Here is a 19,925-nt window from a genome sequence, read left to right as displayed (position 1 = left end):
TTGGCTACGAGCCGCCACTGATAAAATTTGTAACTTTTTTTTGTTGTAAAAGAATAGTCTTCAAAATTAAAAATATCTACCTCTATTCAACCGAACAACAGAATATATCTTTCAGTAATTTAACATAATATAATTCGGCTTACGAGAAAAGGGCCTATTAGAGGCTTCTGTTAAAATTTATAATAAATTTCCGACAAAATTATGAGAATTTTCAATCAATTTGTTTAAAGTAAAATTAAAAGGCTTACAAAAATAATTTTATTATTTATAGAATAAATAATTTTTATTCACGTCTTCTGAATTGTGATTTATTATACATATATATATTTAATAGCTACATTTATTTATTTTAAATTATTAACCAGGGCTTTAATCATTTTTATTCTATAACTGTATATAATGTGAAAATCAAAATTTTTTCGTGATCAAAATTTTAGCAGTTTCCCTTGATCCGTCCAAGTAAGTGCTGGGTAGTTCCTTTTTTTTGTAATTTACAAGCACACCAACCCGTTCCTGACACGATCTACTATATAATGTACGATCAGAATAGAATATTTATTTATTGATTTACAGAAAACGCAATATTTTTATTTTTTTGATAAAAAGTCAAAGAGCTGTAGGTTATAACAAATTTCACAAAAAACTAATGTAATAAATTTTATAGGTAGACCTACTTAAACCAGTAATAAAAAATGAAAAATTTTAAATTGACAGTACTTGAACACACGCGCGCGCGCGCACACACAATATATATATATATATATACAGAAGCCCCTGAATAACCCGAATCCCTGCTAATCTGCAATACCGGGTAATCCGAACTCAAAACGAGAAAATGCAAAAAAATTAATTTTATCTTTGGTATTTTCCAAATCTACAAAAAGTCGTAAGTTTGCCGTATGTTTATCACGTCCCTCTCTATATTGATTATTTAATTAATTTAAAAAATCAGTTAAAATTAAATACAAAAAACACTTCTTTTTCAAGTCTTTTCTCAAAATGACATAGTAGCGTGCTTAAAAAAATGAATCTGAAAAATGTTGATATCTCTTGCTGCTTGGGGTTCCGTTGCCAAGGCTTTAAATTCGAGTATCATGGGAAAAACTTTTATCTTCTATGATTAAAGATAATGAAAATGTGAGCGCTAGTCTAAGTAAACAAATAGAAAGCGTGGTAGAAGCGATCAGAAAACTGTTAACCTTGAACAGGAGATAATAAAAGAAGATATTACGAAATGGATTAATGTAGACGCGAAAGAATGTTTCCAACTTAAATCCGACGATGACATTATTGATGCAGTTGGACATAGATGAAAATGTTGATGAAATTGAAGTAGCAGCGAAGAGCCTAAAGCATGAAGAAGCAGTAAAATGTTTTAATACTTGTATTCAGTCAACAACACTCCACCTACTACTTTTATTGGCTCAAATAGAAAAGACGCAGTAGAAAAATCACTAATTTTAATAAAATAGACAAAAATCGTCGATTTTTAAAACAAACAATAAAAAAATCCAATTTCAGAATGTAAATTCAATGCATTAATAAAAGCGTTGTTTGTATACTAAAAGAGGTTCAGCACTTATTTCGACTTCCAAAACTCGCCTCGATACACCATCCTGAAAATTTAAGTCGAACCTTCGATAATCTGAGTTTTTCGTAATCTAAACAGCCACGGATTTTTATTAGTTCGGATTATTCAGGGGCCTATGTGTATCAACTGTACGACCAAAGTATTTCGGAAAATATTTACCTACCAAAGCAAAAGATAAGCGATAAAAATTTAGATCATTAATCAAATTTATAATCCAAATGTAACTAATGAATTCAGATTAGTTTAATCGAATCGAGTTCGTGGCCTATTGGAAGGTAAAATTATCTCAAAAAACAAAATATAATATTACAATCGACACAGAAAAATGGAAAATTTACGAAATGTATAAAAAAAAAAATCATTTCCTTTTAAAACATGGCAAGGGAAAAATCTGTAAACATTCAATCAACAAATTAATAGAGAAATTCAATTTTGAAGAAATGTGGGTGCAAATAAGTGGAAAATATTAAAAGTAGAAAATACAGCCAGTAAGGAAATAAGAAAACCTGCTAACCGATAAAATAAAACAATAAAGAACTAAACGGATTGCTCTTCATCAATCACAATACGTAAACTGTAATAATAGCTAATAAAAATATTAAATATTAATCGACTAATAAAATATTTATATCGGCAATATACAATTACAAGATCAAAGGTAGACAAAAACTAATACGGCAATAAAGTTTAAATAATATTCTTCAATACGAAATGATTTATAAAACAAGATGTTAAAAAAAGTTTTTATTGCTGATAACACTGAATTCAAAATTGATTATCTAATGAGGAAAATATTAAAACATAGAATTAATGATTATATCACAATAAAAACACTGAAACTAAATTAAAATAAATTTAATTTGTGGGAGGGGGAATATAATTCACAAAATTAATAATGAAAACGTAACGTGGACAAACAAAAAGCACATTAAACATCAAGAAAAAATAATATATATTGGATAATTTCATCCAACTGCTGTTACTTGATTACAGATGACTACAGAATATTAAGCAAAAACTGTTTTTTTATTTTTTTATTTTCATAAATATTTTAAGATTTCAGACGATTTACAGCAGTGGTGGGAATACATAATAAATTACGGATTTTAATCACGATTTAATTTTGTGTTGGATACTGTCTGCACCCGGAACCCGTATATAAACTGTAAATCATATCACCTATTCGTAGAGCACTGTATCTTAGTACTGATAAAATTTAACAATGTACTTAACACCAAATAATGGATCAAAAACAGTACTAATTAATTTGAATTACTCCTGCAGCTATAAACCTAGAATAATTATCACTCTCACAGAATATGAATAATGAATTACCACAAATGTTAACTAGATTCAAGTTAACTTTTTAAAGAAAAAAATATGATATAATATGATGCTTATAAAGCAGTTGATAGAGTTAATATTTTGGACAAAACATAACTTAGGGGCTATAACTGCACCCTGAAAATAAATAAAACAAAACGTTGCATAAAATATTCGTAATAGAAAACAACATACGAAAATAGAAATAACTTAGGTATTTTATTTCACTCACATTTTATAGTAGAATAAGCCAACAAATAACTATAAACTGTTACAACAAAACGAATCAAAATTTTAAACCGGATAAAAATGTAAAACAATCACAAACAAACCCAAAAAAAAATCTAAATAAACAACACGTTCCACGACCACTGACGGAATTCCACGACGACCAGACTGAACCCTAAACCAGTTACACTTGCTCGCTTCAACCCCGATACCGTTTTGTGTATACACTACTACCAACGTAATATGTTGATATATCGTATATTGTTACTTAAACATTATCAATTATTCACATGTATATTAACATAAAAAAATAAAGTAAATAAATTTTAGATATTTTATGATAGAATACCACATAAAAGTATAAATAATCTTCACATTTTTGTGAAAGTTTAATTATTACACTTTTGGTATATAAACAAGTTTAAAAGATTCATAATAAGACTTAAATGATGATATTTATTATATTTGATCAACTTTGTTTTTGTAATCTATAATCATGAATTTAGATGAGTACGTCAGGTGTAATTAAAGTTCTATTTCACTTTTTTACTACACTATTCCTTTTGTTGTTTCAGTATTATTATTATTTTTGTTTTCGTTATTTAATTAATTACAATATTTATACTGTAAAATTTGATTTTAGTCATACTGTTCGACAGTAAGGAGCATGTAGTTTGTTCACGTTAGTTTATTAAGTTGGAGGTTATGTATTGTTTTATTTATTATTTTCGAGTTGAAATTTAAAAAAAACAAAACATTTTTGAGACTTGTTATGGCGCAGGTGGCATTTAAGTTAAGTGAACTGGATGAATTACTTAAAAATAAAGACTCTGGTGTAACATTAGTACCAAAATGTGTGAAGAAGTTGGTTCTTTCACCGTTTCAACTACAAGATTTGAAACGTTGTATAAAAGAATATTTATATTCTACTGTAGCAAAATATGATTCAGAGTAAGATAATTTTTTAAATCAACTTCTTCAGATTTTTCTATCTTATTTGTCTGTTTGTTTTATGTATCGCTTGTTAAAAGGTTAGGTTTAAGTATAAGGATTCATCTTCTTGTTCAGAAAATTATAGCTTTCCAAGCCGCTGTTCGTGAAAAGTATTTAGTAGTAATTTACAAGTGGTTTTTCTGTAGAACTGTAATAAAAAATTTAGTGTTTCTGAATGCTATTTTCTTAAATTTGTACACTATAATTATTATTTACAAGTTACTGATATTCCATTCCTGAATAGAATTAGGTCTGATGATTTAATAAATTTATCGTAAATTTTTAAATGTGAATGTAGACATATAATTTAATTATTGGTATTTTTTGTTCATATTTTTCACGTTAATTACGTTTAATATGTGGTTTGAGTGACAGTAAAAATGTAGCTGAGGATTTAGGCAAATTAATGGAATGTACAAGAAGTGTATCAGGTATGTTTTTAAGGTTGTTTCGAATACAATAAAAGTTTTAGGTTAAAGTTCTATTGTTGAAGAATTGTTATTTGACATAGGTTCTAATCTAGAATGTTTGATAATCATGATAGAAATCATGATGTCAGTTAAAAATCAGTTACTGACAGACCTACTTTTGCTAGGTAATATTTCATTGAAGATGCACAGGGAGTTGCAAAATTTTCAGTTCACTAAGTAGTTCGTACCATAAATGAATTCAAGATAGGGTAGATGGTAGCTTAAAAACCTGAAAATGATACAAATATTATTTAAGGATTTCCAAAAATATCTCATGTTGTGAGAATCTTGGATAAGATGTTAGTTAAAATAGATACACAAATAAATATAAGTTGTTCATTAATTGTCATGGTTAAACATCCCAGTATTAAATATCTCTTGTTATACTTTCATTTTGTCATGGTTTGTAAGATTTGAACTGAAGCTACAAAACAAAATTTACTCCTTGGTCCTCAATCTCCTTAAGCATTTTATCTTGTTAATCTCTTAAATTGTCTTATTAAGATGCTAATTTTTCTATTTATATACTCTATGATAGTCAACTAGCAAGTAAAGAATTACAACATCACTTGTAAAAATAAACTAATAATTATTAGTTTGTGCTTAACTTTAGTAACTCAAATTTTGTGTGATTTTTTTTTAATTTAGGTTAGATGCAATTGTCTTAAGTTATAAAAGAATTAAAATAGCAGATTTTTTCAGCGTTCAGGATGATGGATATAATAAATTATCGTATAATGCTGATATTTATGTATTTAAACCTAAGATTGGAAGTATTCTTACAGGTAAGGTATTATTTTTTCCCCACATTTTTCTGATGCATTTTTCTTTTTGTGCTTTAAATTTTTTGTACCTTTATCTTTACCCAGAAACTGTAGTTGAATAGAGTTCCTTTCATTATCTTGAAATTTTAGTGTTATTGGCATTTCCAAATCATTTAATTCAGTTGAAGATATATATTTTTTAAGTTTTTCAGTTTTAAAATTTTATATGTTTACTTCAAGGAGAAGGCAAGTGCAATTAATTAAAGGCAAAATTATTTACTTAATTAATATAATAGATTTGTTTCCTCATAGAAATTTGTAATATTTTTTTTAAGCGATACAGTAAAACCCCCAAAACTGAATCTGATGGACTGAGTAAGAATTCTGTTTTGAAGACGTTTCCGTCTTGCAGAGTTTTTAAAAATCGAGCTAATTTATCTTGAGGTCCTGTGCTATGAATTATACAAATCTAAAATGAAGTTAGACAAGAATAAACGTTTGGAATAATCCAGAAATTATACTGTATATAGAGAACATTAACCACTAATTTAAAAAAAATTGTTCAGCTACTCTAAAAGAGGGTGTTTTTTATTTTTACAAGTTATTAATTTTTCATTTAAAAGGTACGTTTAATTAGAAGATATATACATAGCTTAAAATACAACATGATTCAATACTAATTCTAAAATAAAATCAGTTTCTAAAATAATCAAGTAGTTTTGTTTCAATTAACTTACCCTTGGAATTTTTGTTTCAAGAATTATACACTTAACTTCAAGAATACACTTCAGTAATACAAGTAAATAGAAAAAATTCACTTAGTCTAAAACACAACATGATTTAACACTAATTCTAAAATAAAATCTTTTTCTAAACTAGTCAAGTGGTTTTCTGTTTCAATAATTTACTCTTGCAACTTTCATTTTCAATAATATTTCTACCGGTTAACATATTTTGTCACAAATCATCGCTGTTTGTACGAATTGTGAATTCTTCCAGCTGTGTGACCACATCCAATGCTTCTCTGAAACTGTAAATTTTGTTTTCTGCCCTCTTCTTGTCTTTCTTCTGAACTTTCATTAATCTTGCTAATTTCAGACAAAATAATTTCATCTACAGACTGAAATCCTTTGGTTACCAAATTATTATCAATACCCATGTAGTCTTCAGCATGGACCGATGATTGACCACTTTCTTGCAACAGAAATTCAACTTCACGCAATATTGTTGTATTGTGCAAAGTACATGTATCAAGAACATAATAATTACTGGTTTCCATGCAAAATCCAGCTTCTTTAAACGCATTTTTAACACAGTTATTTGTAATTTGTTTGTGCAATGAAGAGAGCCACCATAGTGCATCCAGAACAGTAATTTTATGCGTCAGTTCTTGAACATATGAACATGAATCCATATTGGCGACTAGTGACTGCAGAATTGTTTTCTATAATGAACTTTTATGTTTTTAATAACCCCCTGATTCATTGGTTGAGTTACACTAGTTGTGTTTGGAAGAAAGAAAACAAGTTTTATGTTAGAATAATTGTTAAATTATAATCCTTTATGTTGCAATATGTTGTATTATAAAATTTGTTAGATTATAATCACTGTCTAAAAACAGTAGAATATTTCTATTTTCAGTCTTTCATTTAAATTTCACCATTCTTTCATTTAAATTATATAGCCATTTTTCCATTATGTTAGACATCATCCAAGACCATTGCAGTGTTTGCGTACCATTCCAGTGGTAACTGAATGACATTTTTGAAACAGCAAGACTTCCCCAAGATTTACCTATTACCAATGAATGGTTTAAGTATCGTGCCATCTGCAAAACCGCACACCAGAACAGGCAGTTTTTCTTTGGACTGTTTGCTTCCAATAAACTTTTTATTTTTGAAACACAGTGGTTTTTTTCGGTAAAGCTCGAAAAAATAAACTGGTTTCATCGCAATTACCAATATTTTTTAGTTCATAACCGGCGGTTATTTTTTTGGTTTTATTTTTCCAGTTGACAACTATTTCTTTGTCTACATCTTTAGCCTCACCTGAAATTTGATTGTAAGAAATAGAACGCCTCACACAAAATTTTTCTAGCCATCCATTAGAAGCGCTAAATGTAGTAACTCCTAACTTAGCTGCAATTTCTTTTGCCTGTTGTTGCCAGATAGGCCCTGAAATAGGAAGATTTTTTGGTCTTGCATGTGTGAACCATTTAAATAAAATTGAATTTATTTCTTCATTTTTGCTTTTAGTCTGCCATCTACAATTAGCATTCCTTTCACCTGTCATCCATTCTTCTTTGATTTTATCTTTATTTTTTAAACTGTTGTAAATTATGATAAAAATTTTAAAAGAAGAAAAACACACGTAACTAAAACTAAAATAAGTTACAGTTTTTTTTAATGTTAAACTAAAAATAAAAGCACATATGTCTTAAACTCTCAACAGATAAACAGAACACGAAACTATAACAATTTACTTTTACGACAAAATGAAAACTATACTGCTGCGTACCACGGTATTAACTGTTACATAAGCTGCCACCCGCAATCAAATTTTATTAATGTCCATCGGCTTATATGCCAGAAGTTTGGAGCCAAGAATGTGATGGCATATATTAGATAAACAACAGTACAGTACTGTACTATAATACAGTAATAATCATCTACTGGATTTATAATTTACAAATCGTGGGAATGTACAATCTTTTTTTATTTAATTTCCTTTCAGTCTAATGAGACAAGATTAATACGTAAAATTAAAAGTAAAATCTATGTTTCCCTTCTCTTTCCGTATTGCGAAGTTTTCCGTTTTGAAGAGATTAATTTGTGTAAAAATATTTTGGGACTTTGGAAACTGTACATTTCAAGGAGGTTTCCATTTTTTGGAGTTTCTGTTTTGTAGAGGTTTCACTATATATTTTTCCAGCATTGAACCAGATGCTAGACAGTGAAGATTTTACAAAACTTATTTTTTATATTAAATTAATTAAATTTTTCTTTAAACTAGTTTTGTTACTTTCCTGTAAAAAAATTGCGTTAAATTTTACATCTTAATAATTTCACAAGCCCTCTTAATGAAAAAAAAATTTTAGTATTGAAAAATTCCAGAAGATGCATTTATGTGCATATATTTGTTGGCCTTTTTTTTCTTCATATCTCCAGACTGGATGGACACATTTGAATGAAATTTACCTTAATGTTTTCTGTAATGGGGCATTGATGCGGTTTAATTTTGGCCACAATCTGTCAACAAGATTCTGATCTTATGAGTCCCATATTTCAACATTTTTATTCAAAGGATAGGTAAATTATTATTTTTTCATAATTTAATGTCCCCTAGGTAGCTAAGATACTTTCTGATGGTGTTTGGTCTTATTCAAGCCATATAAAGGGATAAGACAAAAAAAAATATTTTTTGCCATTTCTGGACTGAAAGCCACATTTTCATATATTAGATGATTTGTTACATAAGCATACCACTTTGGTTATGTAATTAGACAATTTCATTCAGGAGTTGGGGCTAATAAGCATTTTTTTACCATTTTCCATGATATTTGTCATATCAGATAACCATTATTTTATTTAAATGTTTGTACAGTGATTTCTAATATGTGGGCCATTGATGCCATTTAATCTTGGTTACAATGAATGAAAGAGGTGGAAAGGTATGGTTACCATGTGTCTGAAATCTCAAAATTTTACTCAGAGTAGAATAGTTTTTCTAATTTTTTACTTTAATATTTACATTCTTAAATGTTCCACTTTTTTTTCCTATTTTTTAATTTTTTCCCCTAATTTTCCAATTTTTCTCCTAAGTATTAATGTGTTGAGTAGCCAGAGTTGTATACCTTTCCCTTTGAATCCAGGAATTTTGCTGGAATCATTAGAAAGTTTATTTATTATTACTTTATTTATTATTAAAGAAGATATTTATTTAACGTGCAATTAGAAATGGTTATCTTTGAACTGGCAAATATGCAGAACAAAACAGAACCATTCAGGTTCTAAATGATTAATGGCCTTAATTAAAATTTAAAACAGTTTTTGAAACGCATCTTAAATACCTGAATTTCTAGTTCAACAGAGTATACTAAAACCAAATCACTCTACAGAAAAATATTGGTAGTATCATTAGAAAGATGAGAATATTGATTGTTAATGCTATGATGTTTGTAAAAAATATTTGTTTGAATTAAATTTGATTTAATCTGTCATTAGAGATAGTAGATTTTTTATACAGTTTGATTTTTATTTCTTATACAATTTATCCACATTATGGTCTTAAAAAAAGGGGTTGTGGGTTTATAATCAAATTGCTACTGTTTAGGATTTTAATTATACAGTACCTCTGAGAAGTTCCTGTATCCTCTCGGTAATTAACATGTTTGTACTGTTTTAGTCACACATTTTTGGTTCCTAAGAAATAATTTATTTTTCTGTGGTTAATATTCATGTTCTCAAGATTGCACAGAACACTTACTTGCTGTCTTATTTCAGTTGAAAAAATTGCCAGAGGCTAAACAGGAAAAAGGAAGTTACAGTGTGGAGGAGCAATTGGTGACATATGTTTGGGTGCAGAAACAACACTGGAATAAATAAGAATATATTTCACAAACACTCAAGGCAGTGTTAAAAACAGGTTGCATAATGGATGACAAGTGATAAAATTAAAAATTTTAAAAACATGAAGTCTTTTTGAAGAAACATATCTAGTGCAGCGCTTCCTGGTGGCTTATAACCAAAAAACTAATCTAAGAATCTGCTCTGAGGTGATACTTATGTAATGCAATGAGGTGATACCTATATAATGCAATGAGGTGATACCTATATAATGCAAAAAACCGCATCAAAATTGGCCCAGCCGTTGTAGAGAAACACATCTACTGAGCATCCACTGGTGGCTTGTAACTGTAAAACATGTCTAATAACCTGCTCTTTTGAAGTGATATCTGTATAATGCAAAAAACTACATCGAAATTGGTCAGTAGTTTTTGAGGAAAATGGTAACACACACACAGCCTCTTACCCTAAACGCATATACAGTTTGCATTTCGTCATGGATAAAAATATATAGGTGCAGATATATGTCATCATCACCACTACCGACTATACCAAAATTGCTGGTTTTTTTATGAATGTGCTATTATGGCAGTTCACGAGACTTGAATGTGGTTTCTTTGGCTAAAGAGAATCCTTGTTTTATAAACATGAATTGGAAAAGAATCTTCCAAATGTCATGACACCTATTTGGACCATAATTTTTAAGAGTACTTGAACGGTAATTCTTATTTGCATATGTTGGAAAGATGGCAATACCTCAACTTTAAGAGAAGGGTATCGTGGAATGTTTTTGGATACTGTAAGATTGGGCTTCAGTTTATTATCCTTTGAGTGCCCAATTTCTTAAATGAAAAATTTCCATTGGATTGGCCACAGTTCACCAGCATTATCAGCCCATTGCAATGACCACTATGAAGTCTCATCTCACCATACTTTACAACCTTTAGTGGAGAATAATAAAGGTATATGTGTCTCGTTGTTGATATGCAACAAATGAAAGATTGTGTAAAATTATGAAGGAAACCTTTTGAACCGCAACTCAGAAAATGCTTCACATGTCGGGCAGAATGTGAAAATGCACAGCTTTGTGCAATCAGCTCGATGGTGCACATACAGATCTACTGGATAAATAATAAGTACAAATGTATGTTATTAAAAATTGCAGTGGAAGCATAATAAACCCCATTCTCGTAAAGTGAAGTATTGTGTTGAGTATATGAAAGCAGTACTGTTACCTAGGTTTGTAGAATTGGATATTGTTATTCTTTTAAAAATAAATGAGTATTCTTTTTAGCAAAGATTTCATTTCACTAATGTAAGCACAAGAAGAAGTTAACATTTTTAATTTTCTAAATATTGGTCTACATGGTTTATACTTTGGCACCAAACAACGATCTGACAGTCCATTTTTGTAGGTTGAAAACTCATTCAACATTTTTAGAAGAGTCCTAAGAGGTAATGTTATATTTCAGGTTGGAATATACATATACATTATTAATATTTAAAGCGATGACAAGCTTACCAATATATTAAGGTGGTTAAAAGCAAAATCATATGGTAAATTTGATCATTCTTGGAAAATTTGTCACCTAATAAAACAAACAGAAATTTTGGTTTATGGGCAGCTGAAATACTCTTGTATCATTAATGGGAATTCTGTCCATAATGGTTAGGAATATCCACAGCACAATGCAACGGTTTTATCTATATGTAAAGATAAGTTGTTATAGTCCATCTGAAGAATAATTTTTTGAAATGCTAAAATTGCTTAAATAGAATTTTTAAGTCTTTTTAAATAATCATCTTCAGATTTAGATACAGCTGCGTCATTGAGGAGAGGATAACAATGAATAATTTAAGATATATGATTTGCAATGCAGCATGAACAGGTGGGTTAGAACATAGTGGTTTGAGTTTTATTATTATGGAATTCAAAAGCTACTGATATTACATAAAGTATCCCAATTTGACTGTAGACTAGAAAAATGTTTCAAGTTTTAAGTTTTATATAATAAAAATAAAAGTGTTGTTAACTATACTGTTAAGTACAATAGGTAAATGTAAGCTACTTTTTTTAGCCCTTACAACAGTAAAGCTTTTTCTTTTTGGTATGGATTGTTTAGATATAACCCATAATTTTTTTTTGTTACAGGTATTATTAATAAGAAGAGTGATGATCATTTAGGTTGTCTTGTACATAAAGTATTTAACATTGCTATTCCGAGGCCAGATAATAAGGATGAATCATCATGGATTGGTACACAACTTAAAATCGGGCAAGAAGTGCAATTTAAAGTCGTTGAAGTGGATTTAAATGAGGATATGCCTTATATTAAAGGAGAACTCTTAAATCAATTTGGGTAAATCATTTTTACAAAAAAATATTTTTTTATCAATGGCTAAAATAATTTAAGGAAAGTTTACAGTATTAATGAAATTATTCTCATTTGTGCCCTTCATCAGTAACAAAAAAAGGAAGAGGTACAATGAACATTTGATCTATTTCATTTGTAAAAAGTAATATTGTTTTCTCCCACCAGTTTTCTAGCTACTGCCAGGTTTTGGGTGTGTGTGTGTCTACAGACAAATCCAATTATTGTTAATGTTTTGCCAGGCCTGACATAGACTAACCCACCTAGTTAGTCTAGTGGTTAAACTCGTCATCCCAAAATCGGCTGGTTTTCAAAGTCAAGGGTTCTAAGATTTAAGTCCATGTAAAGGCAGTTGCTGTTATATGGATTTGACTGCTAGACTGTGGATACCTACCGGCGTTCTTTTGTGATTGGTTTTCAATTAACCACAGTCAACCTGAGTTTGTTCCAGACTGTATGTTAAACAGTGCATTTACTCTTAGAAAAAAATAATTAATCTAATTTTATTTTTCTAACAGAAAAATTACTAAGCAAAATAAGCTACTTCATAATGGTGTGCAATTTAGTCATTAGCAACCAAATGCAAATGATATGCATGAATAGAAACTGCACTGTATTAAAAAAAGTTCAATAAAATTTTTTTGAGTGAAGTATTGATTGATTTATAGTATTGGATCAGTTTCATTTTTTATTTTGATATTACATTGCTTCACAACAGCCAGGTGATATAATTAAACATTTACAACCAAGTAATACGATCGTTCAAATAGCATTAAAAGAAAGCAGTATATTTTTGGTCTTTTTGCACAAAGCAAAACCCTCGAAGTAGGATTAATCAACGCTTTAAAATAAACTTTTCTTTGCTATACATATTTGCTATATTTCTTACAATAAGAATAATTTCAGTATATTATTTATTATAACTGAAATAAAATTTTGATGCAACATGATCTTAGTAATAAGAAACAGAAATTATGAAAAGTTTTCTTGAATTTTCACCTAGACAACATTACAGCATATAAAATAGTTGATTAATTCATTGTATTACTATTTTAAAAGATAAAAAGGGAAAATTATGTTTCTGAGTATATCCTGACAAGTTTATACGCATAGAATGTTTATAAAATATTGGAATCCTTTAAATGACTTTTCAATATTAAAATATAGAAAAATGAAATTGAAGTTTAGCAAGTGTTTCTACCTTGAAATGATCTATTTTTCAGTATGAGAACACCAATCTTTATGAGGGGGGAATACTCAAAAAGTTTAAATCTAAAGGGTAGATATCATTTAATAGAGCACTGAAAAATAAATCTTTTGATGTAAAAATTTTCAGGCTACATTAACCCTGACCAAAATGGCAGCCATCTATATTTTTTACAGCCAGTTTCATAATGGCCAACAGTACACCCCCAAATGGTGGATCTCATACAGAAAAATAGATGTTTTTAGGTAAAAGCATTTGCTAAATTTTAATTATCTTTTTGTTTTAGTGTTTCACTGCTGAGCAGTTATATACAAGGTGTGTGATAAAAGTAATGAGATTGGTAACACTGCAAGCAATCTGGCAACGCTGTGTCTACCAGTCTGTGCTTGACCGGTTTGTTCGTCCCTTTCACATGCTCAATACGAGTTTCAACTCCATTCAGCCAACACATTATTTTTGACAGCGCCATCAGTGAAGTTGTGTTTTTGTTGTGTGTTATGAAAATGGAGCATTGGAATTTGTGCAATCAAGTTTTGTGTTAAACTTGGGGAATCCGCGAGTGTGACCTTTGAAAAGTAGAAACAGGCCTATGGGGAACATTGCTTATCAAGAGCACAAATTTTCTGTTGGCACAAATCATTTTTTGAAGGCCGAGAACACGTTGAAGATCAACCTCGCTCAGGGAGACCTTCAACTTCAAAATCTGATGAAAACATTGAGCGTGTGAGGGTTCTTGTGAGATCAGACCATCGTTTCACAATAACAATGATGAGTGAACAGTTAAATTTAAACATGTCACCGTACATCAAATTTTGACAGACGATTTGGACATGCGAAAGGTTTGTGTGAAATTGGTGCCGAAAAACCTCACAACGGAACAGAAGGATGATCGATAAAACGTGTGCGTTGATCTTCTTGAGAGAATTGACAATGACCAAGAATTCTTCAGTCGTGAGATCACAGGTGATAAATCCTGGATATTTGAGTACGATCCTGAAACAAAGCGGTAAAATGAAGAGTGGCACACTCCGTCATCTCCTCGATCGAAAAACTGTCGAATGAGCAAATCAAAGATCAAATCCATGTTGATTTGCTTTTTTGACAGTAGGGGTATCGTGCATAAAGAATTTGTTCCTCCAGGACAAACTGTCAACCAAGTGTTTTACAAAGGTATCCTTGAAAGGCTCAGGAAAAGTGATTTTGCATGAGACCAGACATTGCGACAAGTGGATGCTTCATCATGACAATGCCCCATGTCAGATGGCCATTTCCATCAGTGAATTTTTGACCCCAAAACGTATTCCTACGGTTCTTCAACCCCCTTATTGACCTGATTTGAGTCCTTGTGACTTTTTCCTCTTCCTGAAATTGAAACATGTCTTAAAAGGACTTCATTTTGGAACTCTGGAGAACATTCAAAAGACTGTGACCGATCAGTTAAAAGCCCTACCAGTTGAAGCCTTCCAGCGCTGCTACTAGGAGCGGGAACGACTTCGCCGGTGTATAGCTGCCTGAGGGAATTACTTTGAAGGGGATAATATTGTTGTTTGAAAAAAATAAAAACTTTGGTAAGCAAAACGTCAGTCTCATTACTTTTTTCACACACCTCGTAAGAGGTCCTTTGAAACCAGATATGAAAAAATAAATGGCTGCCATTTTGGTAAGGGTTATCCATAGCCCTATGGTTTTTTTGTCAGTATTTTTTTTTTCAGTGTCTGTTAAAATGATGTCTCACACCCTACCTTTTTCATTAAAAATTTTTCAGTTGTACTAGTGCTTGTGGTTGTAATAGTCAAATTTACACATATGAAAACATGTTTATCAGTGTAATTAAAAAAATATTAAATTACATAAATATAAAATATATGGTTAATATACATTCTATTAGGACAAGAAATCACATTTTTTATCAAAGCAATTAAAAAAAAAATCAGTCTTAACGCATTGTTATATGAAATATATTTAAAAAAAGCATTCTACTACCTACAGGAGATATACTTATTTTATATACAATAAATATATCTATTATTCAGTTGGCTAAAAAAAACAGTTATGAGGAGACTTACAGATTCAGTTCATTTATATGAGTATGACAGTAGCTGACATGATTGCATGACATTCAGTTCAAAAGCATTAAATTAATTTTGTTTTGTCAGTGGAACCGTAAGTTAACGGCTTGCCTTTATCCAGTCAAATTCTACTGTTATGATATTGCTCTCTTAGATGTGGCTGGTCTAGTGGAATTTTCAAACTGTAAAAGATAGCTCTTTGTCGTTCAGGGAAATAATTGGTTTCGGGGTTACTTATTAAATAAAAGGATAGTTTGTATTCTTGTGTGAAATTCTTTATAGTTACGTGTGGGTTAACACAGAAGTTATTGCTTTTATATCGCAATATAATCTTTTCAGGTATGTCTGTGCCTACCTATTAATCAAATTTTTAAGGTTATCAGTTCTTTTGATAACCAGTCTTGGACTGGTGAATCTTGATTTTTATTACATATCTGCAATCACTTGATGATTAAGATTGAGAAAATAAAGTAACATCAAGATGTCTGAGAAACTTTCACATTATCATGACTTGCTCAGATTTTTATTAATTTTACGTAAATAAATTATAACATAGAAAAATGTTGTTTGAATAAACAGAGAAAACAACATATTTTTCTGAGATAGCTTCAATTTAGTTACACATCTGCAAAATAGCAGAATTTATTGCGATTCAGTTCTAATGTGTTTAGATATAAATGAATATACTCAATGTTTTTATATTTTCGGCTAGTTAATTATTCTTTATGTTGAAAACAATTTTAAAATATTTCTTAGGGTATCCGATGATGATATTTATATTGTAGAAGATATGGATATAGATGAAAATAGTGAAGATGAAGAAAGAAAACATAATAATTTAACAGAACTTTTGGAACAGAAGAAATCAATTTTTAATCGTGAATCTGGTATCAATGACGACCCTAAAACTGTTAAAAATGAAGATGAAAATGATGTTGAATGTTTTTCTAAAATTTTTATTAATTGTTATCATAAATATAAAAATATATTTTCAAAAATGGCAGAAAATATTTTACCTCAAGGTAATAATCATCAATTTAGTAATATATGTGTTTTATTTTTTTGTGATTTTTTCAAAGTGGAATTAATTGAACAGTTTGACAAAAACATTATTTTCATTGAATCATCAAATGAAATAAGTGATGTTAGCGGTAGAAAAAATATTGAAAAACCAATGACACAAGATTGTGAATCTGATCTTAAGGATTATAAAAATAAAAAACGAAAGAAAAATCTTAAAAAATATAAACATAAGAGAAGGCATGATGATTTAGATGAACGTAAATTTAAACATAAAAAAAAAAAGAGAAAATTGGAAGATTTATTAGATGAAAAATTTGCTGATTTTAAACAATCTTTAAATGCTAATAAAAAAAATGACGGCTTGTCTTTTGAGAATATGATGTTAGCTTTTCATTCTAAAAAAAATAAAGTTTCTAGTGATAAAAAAAGAAAAAAGAAGAAAGCCAAGAAAAAGAAAAGAGAATAAATAATGTTTATTTGCTTTGTAATAAATTAATGAAAGTTGTTGCTTGTAAATAAATGTATTTTTATTTATTATTTTAAACGTTTCATTTTTCAAAATACAGAATGTCCCTGAAAAAATTGTGAACTTAATGAATGCAATGTGCTGGTCAGAATAAAAAAAAAAATATTAAAAATTTTTTTTTTCCCATGTTATGCTATGAAAGATTCCTCAAATTTCTAGTATAAATATTAAGAATACTGCATTTCTACACCTACACCTATGAATTGCAGGAAATTTTTGATATTTCAGTTTAATTTTGCTGGATTGACTTCAAAGTTCTGTTTCCATTATTATTGGAGAAATTTTTATAAATTTCTATAAACAGTTGCAAAAAAAAAACACTTTTATTTGTGTTTGGAGTTATAAAAATGTTGAATTGTGAATAAAATCTAAAAAAACAGAAATTAAATTGATGTAAATAAAAACCATTTTTTAAAAAAATCAGCATTCACTGAAAAGGAAATTGAACAAAAATGTGAACAAATTATTATAATCATAACAATAAAAATAACAAATAATTATAAACATTTAAAACTGTTCAAAATCTTATCATAAAGACATGATCAAAACGTATTTTTATTTGATTATTCAAAACCAAAAGAATCAGTGCTAATAATTTCAAGATTACTCTTAAGAAGCACAAATACATTAAGAATTATGTTGATTAATTTTCTCTTGAGTTAACTCTGTTATTAATATTTTTTATATATGAATGCTGCCATTGCATGGACTCCTGCCTATATTTGAATAAGAAATCCAAGTTTCATAAACGATAACAAGGCGATCAAACAATTCATCACCTTAATTTTTATCACGTTGCTAAAATTTTCCTTGTGTCTCTCAATTATATCTTCACCACCTATCTGGTACACAGTTTTTTATACCCTAATTTTTCAGTCAAAGTTCATAAATCAAAGATAGTGAAACATAGAAGGAAATTATGGCACTATGAATTGCTGGTTTTCTTGAATTTTTTCATCAACTAATTCAGTCAAATCATCTGTTATCACTGACAGCCCTTCTATATTCACCCTTCTCAAATAGATGGTACCACCACTGTCTCACTTTAGTGTCACTCATAATAGTTGGCCCATAAACATAAATTTGCACATGAATTTTAGCCGCAGAATTGTTTTTGTCATAAAAAATCAAATTACTCCTCGTACTTACATTTGGCGGGGTCATATGAAATTGTAGTATTCATTACAGATGAATATAAACAAAATGATTAGACTATTATTGCTAACTGCTGACTATTGATTGAAGTAACTGAGCTACACAAGCACCATCTGATTATATCTTGCGTATAGGTGGCAATTTCATAACAGACCTTACTTTAAAACACGCCTTGTGTTTATAGCTAAAGCTAGTTAAAACTCTTTCAGCAACCATTACTGCAAAACATGTCTTTGTGGTAATATTTTTTCTCATAAGAAACTTTTTTTTATTTTAACCTATAAACTGCATTCTTCATGTCAGAGTTCACTATATAATTATAATGTTTATTTTGTACATGGATGCAGTAATATCACAAGGATTTGAAAAAACATAATGTAAAAAATATAGTTGTTATTGTTAAAAACTGATGGATGATTTTGACAGTATAAATCTATTTTCTGTCTGCTTTATATTGAGACTCATGTAAACAATCTGCATGTGTGTGGTATGTAACCCTCAAACAGTTGATGCAATCCACCAGGTGGACAAAAATAACACATCACTTTTTAAAAAAAATTACATACGATTAGAATGTAAATCATTACTTATGCCTGTTATTAATCTCAGATTATCATATTATTAGGTATTATGTAATTATAAATATGTTAGGTCTACAGCAATGTAAACAATGCACTATTATTGAAAAATTTGTACTAATTTCAATATCCTAATTTTATAATATTCATTTTTTTTGCTGCTTGAGGCCTAGAGTATACAAATATTCTGTGTGTTAGCGCAAGTATTTGAATTGCAATTTGGTATGTATCATGTACGATGTTAAATAAACAATAACAATACTTCATGTCTATTTATAGTTTTATGAACACAGTTAAATTATGTTTCCAACACTATTTTATAAACGATTTCTTGGTCTTTGGAAACTTAGTGTTATTTTAACTGTGGCATTGTTAACTGCTTGTGGTAGAAGTTACTTTGAGTGAGGTTGTTTTTGTTATTAATTTGGTTTAAGTAAGTGGCACACTGAAATTTATGATGTATTTGCTTTATTACAGTGTTAGAAAATTTAATAACTATGGCTGAGAGTCCTTCTTGGTGTATAGTTAAACACAGAAAAGATAAAATATTATTAATTGGGGAAAAGACAATAGTTCATAATGTTTTCAATTAATTTCACAAAGAATACCGTACTTAAGAAATTAAACTAGTAGAATTGCTTACATCTGAACTCATGGGTGTATCCATTTCAAGTACTGAGAGATTGTGAGCTGAAACGAAAAAAATATGGCATTATATACTTGCCAAAAAAGAAAAGAAAACATTCAAAACCTGTTTTAGGCCGATTTGACTATTTTAATAATAACGCTGCCAGATCCAAAGTCCACGGTTCCTTTTTTAAAAATGAGTTGCCCACAATCAATAAGGTACTTCCAGCTGTCAAATGTGATCCAGATTTACAGAAAATTAGTCTGGCTGGTTTACATAAGCTTCTTTGCCATGGGTTTCAAATTTGCAGGAAAAAGTAGAAATAGTTTTGTCATTCACAGCGATGTCATAAAGATTTGGCAAAGGAAATATTTGAAACAAATTAAAGAGTTTAGAAAAATTGGAAAAAAGATTTTTTATCTGGATGAATGAA

The 19,925-nt window shown here is 29.4% G+C and overlaps 2 protein-coding genes across 4 annotated transcripts in view; one reads left to right on the top strand and one right to left on the bottom strand.

The window, feature by feature from the left end:
- LOC142328733 (uncharacterized) overlaps positions 1 to 3,327 on the bottom strand; it is a 486,470-nt gene extending 483,143 nt beyond the window's left edge. Inside the window, exon 1 of the mRNA XM_075372711.1 lies at positions 3,147 to 3,327. The gene's annotated coding sequence lies outside the window, so the exon portion shown is untranslated. The remainder of the gene's footprint in view (positions 1 to 3,146) is intronic.
- Positions 3,328 to 3,664: 337 nt separating this feature from the next.
- The window catches only part of LOC142328721 (uncharacterized), a 29,798-nt gene continuing 13,537 nt past the window's right edge, over positions 3,665 to 19,925 (top strand). The window contains exons 1-3 of one of the 3 annotated variants that reach the window (XM_075372676.1): positions 3,665 to 4,093; positions 5,308 to 5,390; positions 12,087 to 12,294. In XM_075372676.1, the coding sequence (XP_075228791.1) occupies positions 3,915 to 4,093; positions 5,308 to 5,390; positions 12,087 to 12,294 (470 nt within the window). In that variant the 5' untranslated portion in view covers positions 3,665 to 3,914. Of the gene's footprint in view, positions 4,094 to 5,253; positions 5,391 to 12,086; positions 12,295 to 19,925 lie in introns of all 3 variants that reach the window. The other 2 variants (XM_075372675.1, XM_075372677.1) reach the window with 2 other exon arrangements.

This window comes from Lycorma delicatula, chromosome 8 (genome assembly GCF_047948215.1).
Source record: "Lycorma delicatula isolate Av1 chromosome 8, ASM4794821v1, whole genome shotgun sequence".
Lineage (NCBI taxonomy): Eukaryota > Metazoa > Arthropoda > Insecta > Hemiptera > Fulgoridae > Lycorma > Lycorma delicatula.
This window is presented reverse-complemented; position numbering and strand designations above follow the sequence as displayed.